The sequence below is a fragment of the Photinus pyralis genome, unplaced genomic scaffold (assembly GCF_008802855.1).
Source record: "Photinus pyralis isolate 1611_PpyrPB1 unplaced genomic scaffold, Ppyr1.3 Ppyr1.4_LG4, whole genome shotgun sequence".
Lineage (NCBI taxonomy): Eukaryota > Metazoa > Arthropoda > Insecta > Coleoptera > Lampyridae > Photinus > Photinus pyralis.
The window spans coordinates 7,548,633-7,562,752 of record NW_022170511.1 but is presented as its reverse complement, the minus strand read 5'-3'; the positions used below and the strand labels follow the sequence as shown (position 1 = coordinate 7,562,752).

Sequence of the window (14,120 nt, the reverse complement as noted above, 5' to 3'; positions counted from 1 at the left end):
ATTATGATATTTACACTTTTACATCGCATCTTTTGGCAGCGTTGATGAAAAGTAATGGACCATACTTACCATATCAACCTCGGAAATTGGCCCCATACTCCTAACCATTATATCTACCTCTATTATAGCTGGTGGTCCTATAATGAAAACGACAGTGAATTGCAGTGTCGCCCACCTTCTGTGCGTGATTACCTCCAAAATCGGGACGTACGCTATTGTCGTATCCACGCAGTAAATTATCTAAGAGTGTTGAAATGTTCTGGTGATTGTTTCTTTGGCGTATTTTACTTGCCTTTGTAGTTAGCGAAAGAGCCCAATTCATTTCGGTAATGAAGAAAAGTATTAGGAAGCGTTGAAGCATTTCACCTGAAAATAAAATTTAAATCTTTTAACGTTAGAGATCACGTGGTGTGTGCCTTAGACATCAAAAGAATTTAATGGGATTGAATATTACGGAAAATAAGCAGCTTTTGAAAGTGAGTCTGATGAACGGAAGCTCGATTACAAGGCAAATTTAGTTACGGGGCCGCTTTGAATAAGTAAATTAAGAAATTTGGTTAAGTTCGATTTTGGTGTCGGAATTCTTTGGGGAATGTAAATATTTCAGTGGAGCGTAAAATTTAATTTCAGTAAAAATTAGTGGCATTCTTTCATGATTCAGTATTTGCGAATAAATCGAAAGCAATGCAGTTCGTTTAAAAGTATTTGAATTAAAGCTGATGTCGCATAGTCTTCTGCCAGTTTCAATCAAATAAGGGGAGGTACTGGTCGATGATATTAGAAAATGGGAGGTAGACTGAAATCTTATTGTTTTATGTTTTATTGTTAATTTAATTTGAAAATTAAAATTATGTTAGCGATTTCGAAAAAGTGACCACGTGGCAATTTAACTATAGCACAATGTAACAAGAACTTTAACTATAGCACAATGTAACAAGAACTTTGGATTTGGATTTAAATTTTTGAATTTTTCCGGCAGAAATACGTAAAGTAGAATTTTTAACCTGTAAAAAATGTCATGGCCCTGCAGTATCTTTCCAAACAAATATTGTTCATGATAATGTAACGAATTTATCTGAATGACCATTGGGAGCCAATGAAATATGCATCATTTTTCTGCAAGGATTTTCAATGGTCTTTTTTGTTGTCTAATGGCCCTAGTCGCCTTCCAGTCTGGTGTAGGGATAGAATTACATCCGTTTTAACATGAATATAACCTTACATTTTTGAGTCATCATGAAGTAAAGCTATTGCGAAAAATGCTCATTGTTTTGTTTTTCATATAATTAACAGCTGTTCGGGATTGGTTAAAAAAATACCAATAACCAATAGGAAATTTAAATGGCGCCATTTTTTTTGGATTATCATTCAGAATAATAGTAGGGAACATTCCCATTTCTCGTTTTTCCGTAAAGAAAAACCAGAATTGTATCAACAATTATTTAAAAAAAACATTAATGCGACGCTACGCTGTTTAAGAAACCTTTGCTTTTGCTTGCGGGGTGAACTGCCAAAATCATTGTATTATTTCATCTTCAGACCCACTGTCGATGTAAGAGGGAGTTTCCAGCTATATCAACATCATTCTCCAGCCTGAAGTATATATAGAACATCGTAATTTTATTGCATCCTTTTTATTATTCTTAACACAGTTTAAAAAGAAAGTAGATTTGCCAATTGAAGTTTAATTAGTCAAACGGTCAATAGAAATTATTATCCAATTTTATGTGTCCATCTTGTTTGTGTAACATATATCTCATAAATTTGTTGATTTCGAAACAATTTCTATAGTACTGTGGCAGATGATTCGCGAGGAAGCTATGACTGTAGCAATTGATGCAATGTAAATTTCTTAAAAAAAACACCGTGGTAACAAAAATTATGATTTTTTTCCTAATGACGTGCATGGGGAACAGTTTTCCACTTGTCGAAAAACTAATGTGGACACAGACCATTAAAACCTCGTTTTGGATAATCCATTGCGCCTGTTAAATTGTACCTATTAAATTTGCATCAATATTATTGTATAAAATACGCCGTGCGGACGTTTTGTTGGGCATCAGCACCTAAAATAACGATGGATCCTGTATATGACATTTAATTTTTATTTTGACGTTAAATGTGGTTCTAAAACTCGATCATATTAGTTAAATTCGTCAAGGTCAAGGTTTTGTATTAGACTAATTGTTTAATTGTTACATTTACTTTGGGCAAAGTAACAAAATTACCTAGACATAAGCACACAGTAAGCTCAGCAAGAGTACAGGTGGGTCGAAGTGAATATCGAGGTTCTTATACACTAGCAAAACGAAGCAAAAGGGAAAGGTAGCAGTAGTAAATCGAAATAGGCGCTGCTTAGTCTTTAGTAAATTTCAGAAGAGGAAAGAGGATTCTTACCTAAAGGGGGAAACAAGGGGGACTAAGAGATCCTTGTTCTGGACTTGATAAGCTAAAGAAATAAAATACTCGACAGGAATAGAACATAAACGCTAATTGATGTTATGATCGACGGTAATTTAAGAACTAATCTCAAAATATTACAAATAAGACACTGTAATATAAATCTGCATGGTCAATATTTAAATTAAAATTAACGTCTAGTAGAAAGGGGATCAACACGTAGTCAGAGAAAATATTAAATTCAAAACACTTCCACAGAAACCAAAAAAAGCTGTAATCGTTAAATGAATATCAAACAAAGGTAGTAATTACAATTCCATTGTATGTATGTAGTTTGTGTTTATTTTATTGTAGTTATTTTGTGTTAGTAAATTACTGAACATCTGAAAATTATTTGCGTAGTTAGTAAAAGTATATTTCCGGTCTGCGATAAGAAATGTTATCGCTGTGTACGCTAATCAAATTTTAAAATAAAGACTTGTTATCGCCATTTTAGAAAAGACAGGCGCAGTTTGATTTTTCGAAAACGCCCATTATGCTGTTAAGGAAAAAGAAGTCGTCGCGTTAACAGTGAACGTTAAGTCGGTTTAAGCGGAAGCGTATTTTCCCGCTACGAACAAGTTTAATCGGAGTGCTGTGCTTATCGGGCGTTTGTCGCTTAAGAGTAGGTTTTCAGGTTATCAGTTAAAGAGAGTTTGTCCCCCATCAAAAGGGCCAATGCTATAATTGTTATTCTAACGAAGTCAGTGTCGTTTATATCGAAGTTTTAGAGCAATCTAAGAAGTGAAGTTCCGAGGTATACTCATTTTGTGTCTATTTGTGCGTCTGTTTGTTTGAAAATCGCAGTTATGGTCGGAAATTTTGCATTATTGACACTACGTTATTTTAAGATTTGATTTAAATAATTATGTATCGATCGCTTGTTTGCGTGGTATGTGTTATTATTCTGGCCCTGAACGCCTGTTTTTCTTTCAGCCTGATTATTTTATGTCAAATAAATTTATTTCATCTGTAAATTATTGGTTTGGTCGTTAATCGAGCCCAAAATTACGGCTAAAATGTGTTAATTTTAATCTTTGCAATTTTGGAGGTAAACAAGCTATTTGAAAAATTCAACTCTCTATTCACGTCAATATCGAAATTTTCGTTGTGGAAGAGGCTAGACCTGCTCCAGAAAGATTATAATTAATTCTTTCAAAGGTGAGCTAGCTGGACAGGTATTTTGTGGGTAGTCTAGTGGTCGTATGCTCATTAATAAATTAATAAATAAATGATGACGAAACAAGTTATTTCTACAAATGTTCACCGTTATGGAATTTCCGAAACAGTGCTTCAATCGTCTGTGTCCACGTTATTTCTTTTAGCCACCCTTCATCGTTAACTATAGAATTGTTAACTAATAGAATCGATATTAATTATAGAAATATTGCTTGGAGTCGCTACGATTTCTGTTTTTTCTTATAATGATGACGCATTGGAAGATGTGCACTCAGTACGTAGAAATAACACCAATCTGCGAAACGGAATTTAAGATCTCGTACTTTTTCTGTTTAAAAAGATTGCGAATGAAAAGTCTAGTCGCCTGTCCCGAGGATATACAGTTAAAATAAACCTTCGTCTCAATTTTCTGAATATCACGTATTTAGCTGGTATCGAGAATCCGAGCACTAAGCTGTAAATCAATGTTTTCTAACTGAAATAAGGTTTTATTATTCTTGCTGTTATGCCTCTGACTGGCAAAATTAATAATAGCGAACCGTCTAGAATAAGAGTACCTTGCTGACAAGTCATGCTTATTAAATCTTGTTCCAATAAAATCCGAAACGCAATACCATAACTGCAGGTGTTTTATTAGTGGTTGGTATTTTCATCCCCCAACTTTAGCGGTTTATGCAACTGTGCTCAATGCATTGTAATCAAAAAGAGTTCGCAATCTCTCTCGCTTGGCTGATTTGGCAACAGAATGTAATAGACTCTTTATTTATACTAGCTTGAGTTACCTATACAACTGAAATTATAAAATGTCTTTAATAGTAATAAAACCCTTACCACAATAGTAACAAAAATTACACTATTATCTGCAGATGACGCATTTGGTAATATGTTTTATTGTGTTAATGTTAGCCTTTACAAAATTAGTAATTCATCAACGCTGTACCGTGAAATAAAACAATTTTATTCAAAACGGTACAATAAAGAAGTAATTAGACGTTCAATTTTAGTGGAAAAATTACACATTATCCTACCTACCCAAATAACCACTGTGGCCTTTTCTCACGTGGATAAAGAACCTTATTCCATACATGATAAGTAAATAGATAGCTATTACTTCATCAAAATTCAAATTCTCTGTCGGTTCTTCAATTAAAAAATTAATCGAAATCGAACTATGAGATCCGCCGGCATATCCTCATGCATTAAAAATGAGGTAAATTTTTAGTTAAAAAAAATGGTAAATTATACCTACTGCTACTTTATGTTACTTTCTGCAAATTTAATAACGTAATTTTTCGTGCGTTTTTTTTCATTTGTTTCATTAGTTCAAGACGCAGCCTTGCAATAAATGAAAAGGTAGAAGCGAAATTGTTCTTTCAATTACAGCTGCGCTCTAGTAACATGTACCTCTACAAAACAAACGAACCTTTTAAATTTTTTGGATCGTTCTGTTTGTAAGAGAAAAATAGTTTAGTTGTTGATATACCCGTAGAACAACACAAGTATTTGGTTTGTAGAACACGAACGCCGTAATATTATTTCATTCCAACCACCTTTTTAGTCGGAATGAGGGAGCGATCCACATGATTTGCGTGTGTTGTTACAGAGAGATTGCTCTTTCCGTATATTGATCATCTGTAACCCACTCGTGAGATGCCCAATAGAGAACTGAAAATTGTGACGTATTTCAATTGAATTTTAATTAGACGCATGGTCCAAGTGATTCAAAGTATATGTTGAAGATATTGGAGTTCAGGATTTTACAAAAGAATAAATTGTTTAAAACTAATAGAAGGTTCAAATTAGGAATTTAGTTTGCTTTAAAAATGTTTCTTTGATTCTTTCCTAATTTTGTAGGTATCCCTTTAGTCTCTTTTTTCTGATCTCTATTGCATTTTCCCAAGATAAAAGGTCATTAGCCAGAAATCAAAAATTGAACTGAAATTTTGTGTAGAGATAGATGATCGGTAAAGGCGCGTTTTTCGTAACACGATTTTAATGTTGCGGTTTTGACCACTCTCAAGAGCTACTTCATAAAATCAATTCCGTTACGCCATCAATGACAATTCAATTTCAAACATATAGTATAATAAGCATAACCCAACTTGGAGTCGACGTTCATTTATCCTTTTTTTTGCTAGAATGAATTTCAAAGTTGTACTCTCAAAGTTGTGTCATAAAATATAATAATAATCGTGGGTATTCTAGGAAGTAGAAAGGTTTTCTTCAAATGAAGCAGATTGTAACGTTTTTTTTTTAACTTTAAATATTCCCTTTAAGTAATACCTTAATGTCAAAACCTTACTACAGTTTAATTGAATTTTTTGAAGACTCATTTTAATTTTCCAAACAATGGTTTTTTTGCTTTGATGTTATTTTGACGATCCTGTGACGCGTTATATTTGTCTTTATAGGGAATAAAGTTATTATTGTTATTATTATTATGTTTATGTCATCTGTACAATGTACATTTTCTCTGTAAGCTCGTGTAAGTTACTTTTGTTTGTAAATTGTTTATTTCATAGTTCATTGTTATTCCGCTAGAGGTCATGAAGATTCACTATTTTGAAATTATTCCCTACATCCTACTTTTCTTAACGCTTGCGTGCGTACTGTCTGTACTGTAGAACAGATTCGATCGTGACTTGAAAGGAAGAAGATTAACCCTGCTATATTTTTTACTGTGACAAATGACCGCGTGACAATTTTGATGAAGTTTTTCTCTTGTGATTTGCTTGCAACACTTCACTTAATTCTTTTAGACTTATCTTCTGGTTAACTTTTATTCCTGTTACTTCTTTGTTATCTACTTGAATATTACTACCTACGTCGACATGTGTTGTGGAATATTTACCTACGCCGAATTTGAACTGTTACACCTTTGGAAAGTTACCTGACTGCCATCTTAAGATAGTCGACATCACGTGATCTGATCCAGTGGTCACATACCAATTATTTACATCGGACAACGTATGTGTATAAACACGAGCAGCTCTTTGCCTTAATGCCAGTTTACGTTTGAACCTATGTATGACCTCACTCTTTTTATAATTGAATTTATAATTGAAGAGTCATTTAAATCACGTAGGTATGATTTTCAAAAAGATCAAATGAATTTTACTTAGTAATAACAAGTTGTTAATTTTCGAGATTACTTTTTTTAGCGCATTTCCACAAAAATAAAAAAAATGCGCTATTGTGGTCACTTTGTCCGTCCATCCAAACAAGGGATCTTATAGGATTCAAATCAGTTAAAAAAATTCTATATTTTAAATTTATTTTCCAATCAAAGGAACCCACTGACTTTGGTGTCAGGTTGAGTTCATATTTTTTTCTCAGAATCAAAAAAGGATTCCACTAAAATTTATTAAATGAAACCAAGGGTTTATTTATTACTTAATTTGACACGGTAATATGTTAAGGCGTGGTTGAAGTGTAAATGTACTTAATTAAATTAGCCCCAATCCAATTTCAAATAATTAAGATATCACTAGAGGTAAAAAATAAGATGACAATTTCGAAGTAAATTTAGTATTTCTATTATGACAGGTAGATTTAGCATTAAAATGAAAAATGTATGTAAAAATGAGATGAATTCTTAAACAACTCGTAACATTTTCTGATTTTCCATAATATTGATCGCTTAATTTAAAAAACAACTTTTAGAGTTTATCTTCAAAATGACATACGTATATCTGTGCGATTGTTAGTCCTTGTGCAATAAATAAGTTGCTTCCCGCGACACAATGTATATAGGTAAACTTCTATGTCCTCTATACTTTTAGTTTACCATGACCATCCCTATCTTGTACAAGTACCATAACCGCACTAAACGAAAACCTATAAGCGAGCCATCAAGTTTCACGTTTCTTGAATACAGTGCTTACGGTACTTACGGCATTAATGCCGGCCCGTGTAGCGCAGTGCCGGCCCGTGTAGCGCAGTTCAGTGGAAGCTCGACTGCGGTACAGGGTCCCTGGTTCGAATCCGGGTTCGGGCATGGATATTTGTAAATGTATAGTGGGTTGGGTTGGTAGAGCAGCCTCGGTTGAAACCCCGCCCACTTAAAAATAAAGGCAAAATAAAAATAAAAATAAAAAATAATTACTACTATGTTACCAAGTAATAATGTGCTTAAAATTGATATCATACCAGAGATATGCCGGCAGGATCAAAAAGCGACGTCGCTATGAACGCTTGGCCGCCACAAGCCAGTTATCCCTGTGGTAACTTTTCTGACACCTCTTGCTTAAAACTCCTAAAAGCCAAAAGGATCGATAGGCCCCGCGGTGAAATATTAATTGGGAATTAAAATAATTTTTTTAAATTTAGATAGGTATATCAAAGAAATCAGTCCTACCAACCAATTTTTAGTGATGTTTTTGCCGGCCTAGGCCGGAGAATGATCAGTTTCTGGACGCATCTGGCTACGGAAAACAAAGCTTTGATGCACGGAAACACAGACGTATTTGTGTAAACTGCTTAAATAAAGCATAAATAGTATACTGATATTTATTGAAATGAATGAAAATGAAAGCATGCAATCTAAATAGCATAGAATAGAAGGGCTGTTAACTTATTTTTAATACCAAAAGATCTTGCGTTGGATCTGAACAATGCAAGGCGACCTGCCACACGTCAGATACAAGTTTGACAGCGCAAATATTATACTCGTAGAAAGTTTTATAAGTGAAAATGTGCGTCACTGTGACGTGGCGACTATCCAATTTTTCATGTTTGAATACCCTTCCTCCATCCAAGCTGCGTCGTGTAATTGATAAAAAGCATTGTGTTCTTTTGTTGTCTACAATTTCAAAGCTTTTAAGCGCAATTTAAACGCTAACGTATAAAAATACTGTGCAAAGAATACATCACATTTCACACACTTTAGCGTCTCGATTTGATCTTTAAGCCGTCCTTACAATTGACAAGGAAGTTTAACTGAAACGTGCGAAAAAGATGAGGAAATTTAATCCTTAGAATCTCGCCCCAACTTACAACCGGTAGGATGGATCAAACAGACGGATTTCTTAAATGCGGGCAATTGTGCATGTTGCTCTTTTAAAACTGAAATTCGGTCGAGAAAAAAGTAACCCGAATTTTTTGTGGAAAGCTGCTAACCAACACACACAAAGTGATATAGTAAAAGTACAAATGGCACATTAATAGAAACTCAAATTGAAAGACACGTAAGAGTAAAAGCGGGCTATTTATGCAACGAAATGAATTTTTCCAACTCACCAGACCTTTTAGTTTCAGACGCAATGCAGAAAATTAAGTGGAAATAGAATGTCGTGGAAAACTGTCGCGCGCGTCGCAGCTCTTAATATTTTGAAGTACCTAACGTAAATCAAAGGTAAGTAATTCAATTTTCATCTTCGAATAAGTTGAGGAGTTTTCAAGACTGACAGCAAAACTGAAATGAGCCTTGGTTTTTCAATCGTGTGTACTCTTTGATCTAAATAATTGTGGACACCCAAAATCGAACAACCGCAAGGATGTTTAATTATTTGAGGTCCATCTTATAATTTCATCCTTAATAGTACACTTGTAAAATAAATGCCACGTTGCAGCCACTTCGTCTAGTTGCTGCCCAATAAGCATATCACTAATTTTTGGGACAAACAGTCAACTGAAATCCAATTTATCTGCGACACCCTAGTACTACGGAATTATGAACTTAATTAAGGTTTTGGTCCACATAGTATTTCCAAAAACGTTTCTCCTATTTATTTATTTATTTATTTATTTATTTATTTATTTATTTATTTATTTATTTATTTATTTATTTATTTATTTATTTATTTATTTATTTATTTATTTATTTATCTAATGATATACGAATTAGTTCATTTTCAGATGTATTTCTCATTATTAACGAACCTCGAGATCGTTTATAATTTTGTATTTTGTCTGTCCGTCTGTCTGTTCGCTTGTCCGTGTGGACGGTAACTTTGTATGGAAACGTCCGATCACTTGAAACACATATTCTTCAGGATATAAGAAAGGTCTCTATTGTTAGCTACGTAGACCAACGGGGCAAAAAAGTACAGCCCAAAAACTGCTCAAACCTCCATAAAAAGGGCTTCTTTTATAATTCTTGTCACAAAGATCATATGAATGTCCGGTTTTCTGTGTTAGTAAATATTCTTTAAACCTCAGGTAACTATGCAGATGAATAAAACAAAATTGCGCATGCGCAACCCAATTTTTGTATTTGCGCAATCCCAATTTTTTTATTTGTTAAGATATTTAAATGAAATTTAATATGTAGACACCTCAAGTAAAATTAAAACTAACGCAGACTCAAAAAATTTGTTTTGCGGATGCGCAAACTTGTTTTTTTTGTTTGTTATTTTTAAGCGAAATTTTTTATCTGGGCCCCTCGAATAAAAGCAAGTAAGTAAAGTTCCGTTTCAAACAATTTGTTGTACAAGCTATTCCGATTCAATACTAATTTGTTATAATGAAATACGTTTAATATAAATATTTAACCTGAGTATTTCTTTAATTTCTTTCAAGGCTATCATATCGAAATCGATTTCTCTCAATATATTGCATATTTATCACAAATATTCAGTCCACACTCAACCAGATTTCGCGCACTTCGTTCCGGAGCATACACTTACTTCACTTAACGATGTTTCCCCGGCTTTGTCTTTTTCACAAAGTTTTGCCAATTATATACGCCAATAATCACTCGCGAAACTCAATTATAATGAGTTGAGTTCTTTGTATTCAGTTCAATCTCAAGAAGCTTTACAGAAAAGTACCTACTATATATATCACGTAATCCACTCATCAATTCTAAAAAGTGCTTTATATTTTTATTAATTCCTCAATAAAGAAATAATCAGGAAACGTCAAATTTGTTGTTCCCAAGTGATTTTATTGATATTTCTACTTGTGCCTGTTACATAAAATTATTAGGGTAGGTGAAATATGAGTTTTACTCCAAATCAGAACTTTAATTCAAAAGTAATTTACAAAGAGGAATCAAGTCGTATTCAGGAAATAATTATCGAAAAAGACTTTCGCAGGAATTTCTTTTTACATATGTTAGAACTAGCATATAAACCTAATCATACGTCTGTTGGGCGGTCCGTTCTACTTTTAAGAAATTTTTCAGATTTTGACAACAAAACAAAAAAGTTTATTAATAATCGTATGCCACTAATACAGTTAATTAATACATTTGATATTTCATATTGACAGCCTTTGCTAATTAAATTTTTTTTAGCAATTTTTGAAAAATTACATAATTATGCTACCAAGCGAATAGACAACGAAAAACGTCTGCAATGTGCTAGCGCCCTATTATTTTCTTCCTCAATATTATATTAAAATGAATGGCAGATGTTTATTAATAAACTTTTGTTTGTTATGCCGTCAAAGTTAAAAAAATTACATAAAAAGAGAACTAACCGTTCAACAGAAGTATGATATACGTTTACACGCTAGTTCTAACCTATCGCAAAAAATATGTCGTTATCGTTCGCGTGCGCTCACGGAGTTTCGACATATTACTATAAGAATGCGCGGCATATAAAGTGAAATTAGAAATTAGAAAACAGCCTTCTGGTGATCGAGGAAGCTAATGCTATAAAAAGAAGTGGAAAAATAAGAAACACAGACTAAGAGGAGCGTAAAAAAATGTTTAATCTCGCCTTGGACTTTTCTTGAAAATACAAAGTGGATTCAAATGACCTGAATAATAAAGGCAAACTGTTTGCTTCGTTTTTTTAAGGAAATAATCTAGGCGATGAAAAAGGTAGGAACAATAAACTATTATATACTCAGAAAAAACTCTTGGTTGTGGTTGATCCATGCTCAAAATGGGGTGATGACCCATGAATGAAATAAACGACTCAATTCCTCAAAACCTTCCCCATGGATATTTAATTGTTAACAGACAGATATATTGTGAAATGTTACGACATGTTTCGATTGTTAATCATCTTCAGATAACAAACTAAAATATTTAAAGTTAAACCGTTGACTACTATTATATAAACGGGTAACAATCAATGATTTAAATGATTACGTGTCATACTGCTTCATATGCTTTAGGGGACTGCTTGCGAGATCTCACAATTACAACAGGCAGTAATAATGAATAGTAATGATGAGGCGTACCTTTCCTAATAAAAAGAATTCTAGCGAATGGTACACCACTGGTATAAAAACAACTAAAAAAACCCAAAAGAAAATCCCTAATTATAAAACTAAATATTAACCCTGACCTAAAATAAAAACAAAAGAAAACAAAAGAATGCTTTTTGAGGGGTTTGAAGGCGCCAAAACTAAATAACAATTAAAGGGCAAAAAGGAACGTAACAGCGCACGCGAAAGCATTAAAGAAAGATCAGGAGAGAGAGGCGGAAGAATACAGAAATATGCATTCAGGTGATCTCTAGCGGTAGACTAAAGAAACGGTGAAAAACAACAAATAGAATATAAAATTTTAGAAAACGTCACACGCAACACATATCAACGAATGGTAGCCTAGGGGAATTTTTCTACTAAAGAGGTATCTTTGGAGATCGACTCTAAATTATACAGAACACATGTATTTTGTTGTAACTCAGAAAACTGTAAAATATTAGAGTGAATGTGTAAAGAATATCAAGTAGAAAATCAAGTTCCCTATTTTTTATTTTTTTTTACGAAGGAGCTTTAGTTTTGAATTAATTGGATCTTTTAATTATTGTCATATTAAGTTTTGGGTAATGAACTCAACCCCTTTTAAGTATTAATTTGTACTAACGCCTTAGGATATTAATTTTTTGTTACGGTTATGCCAAGGTTCTTATAAAATTTAAATCAGTTTAGCTGTGAAAGTGATCACTTAGGGACCTATCGCCTTCTCTTTTATGCAATCGAATCAATCATAAAGTAGTTAGTTCAGTAGTCAATTATAAAGTAGTCAGTTCAAATCATTTCATCACACCATCTAAAACGGAATAGGCACAGTTGCGTGGAAGCACGACTGCGGCACTAAGGGTCCCTGGTTCGAATCCGGGTTCGGGTATGGATGATTGTAAGTGTATAGTTGGTTGGGTAGGTAGTCCAATGTAAAACAATAAAACATTCTTTTTCATCATAAGTTCAAATGAACGAAGCCCTAGAAGGTCTTCTGCGATGAATATTTTATACTATTTTTCCCGTTTGGAAATTTATTAATTTGGAAATTGAGACTTTATTTTGATATTCCTTTAGCAACCACTACTTGGTAGGTACTTTTGTATTTATAGTCCGTTCAAACCTCCAAGCCACCTTATGAGAATAACAAAACCAATTTCAAAGATGTTGTATCAGTTGCTATAATAGATTTTACGTTTGACAACAAATAGAAATAGTTCGTAAGAGTCCATTTTGAAGTTGTAGGTTTAGACAGATTATAATTTCCCATTTAATTATGTACGACTTACAACAGTCAGTCAAGTCCACAAGTTTAGTACCTAGTACGTATTCTATAATTATTGCTGTTAAACAATGAAAAAGTACAAACTCTTGGAAAAGTCACAAAACCCACAAAAAGCGTATGGAAATCATTCATTCTAATGGTGAAACCAGGAAAAATACCCAAATAAAAACTAATTTGAAACCGCTCTTTAATAAGGCTAGTGGCAATATCACGTCTATACACAATAATGGAATGAGAGACTCGAATAAATTGTCGTCGAATTTCTTTTGTCGTCCGTCGCATCTACGTCTTTTGGGTAACAGGCATTTCGTACAATTATAATTACACGGAGGATCCTCAAAATGCATTACGGTATTCTTCCAGCATCCCCAATTCTCGTCTAATGAATTGAACCGGATTATCCTCATTTCGGGAAAAAACGCGCTATCAGTGTAAGCAAGCGCAATTGATCTTTTGCTGTGCCATTGGATTTTACATGCAATTGCAGGAACGTTTACATGTGTCCGGGTAAAAAGGAGTAAAGAACTAAATTTTACAACCTGCACACTTTCTTCTCCAATATCTAATCCATGTACAATAACATTGAACTGTTCACTTTTAAGATATTACGTTCGAAATTGGAAGTTTCAGTGAATATTTCCATCATAAATTTCGAACTGCTTTCCGACACTGCGACCAATTGAAATATTCTCATCCGTACCCTGTTATTAAAGTAATTATTAGAAATCCCACGAAACCCGTGTGGGCCGAAAGATCCTAAAATTTTCCAGCCATACAGTTCGGGATTGTATCTTCGAGCAACGAACCCTAAATGAGATCGCTGCTATCGATATGTCAAGCTCAAAACTTTCGGAGTTCTCCAATCCTTCTTATAGCTTGAAGGTATTTCGCACGTCATTAAATTTACATTACAACATATCGATTTGCATTAATGAGTTTAAAATTATCTCCGTTTATCAGTTTGTGAGTGATATCTAATTCACGGCCTTAAACGCTTACAATGTATTTACTGTTGCACTTAAGCTTCTTATACGTGGCAGCAAATTGATCTGTACAACCCTAGTCGGGTGTTTATGTG

At 33.6% G+C, this 14,120-nt stretch overlaps 1 protein-coding gene across 2 annotated transcripts in view; it reads right to left on the bottom strand.

Annotated features, from left to right (window-relative positions):
• Positions 1-14,120, bottom strand: part of LOC116169874 (gamma-aminobutyric acid receptor alpha-like) — a 69,817-nt gene that overhangs the window by 22,954 nt on the left and 32,743 nt on the right. For both annotated transcript variants that reach the window (XM_031486057.1, XM_031486058.1), the window contains exons 2-3: positions 193-366; positions 70-137 (exon numbers count right to left, since the gene is read on the bottom strand). In XM_031486057.1, coding sequence (XP_031341917.1) covers positions 70-137; positions 193-361 — 237 coding nt within the window. In that variant the 5' untranslated portion in view covers positions 362-366. The remainder of the gene's footprint in view (positions 1-69; positions 138-192; positions 367-14,120) is intronic.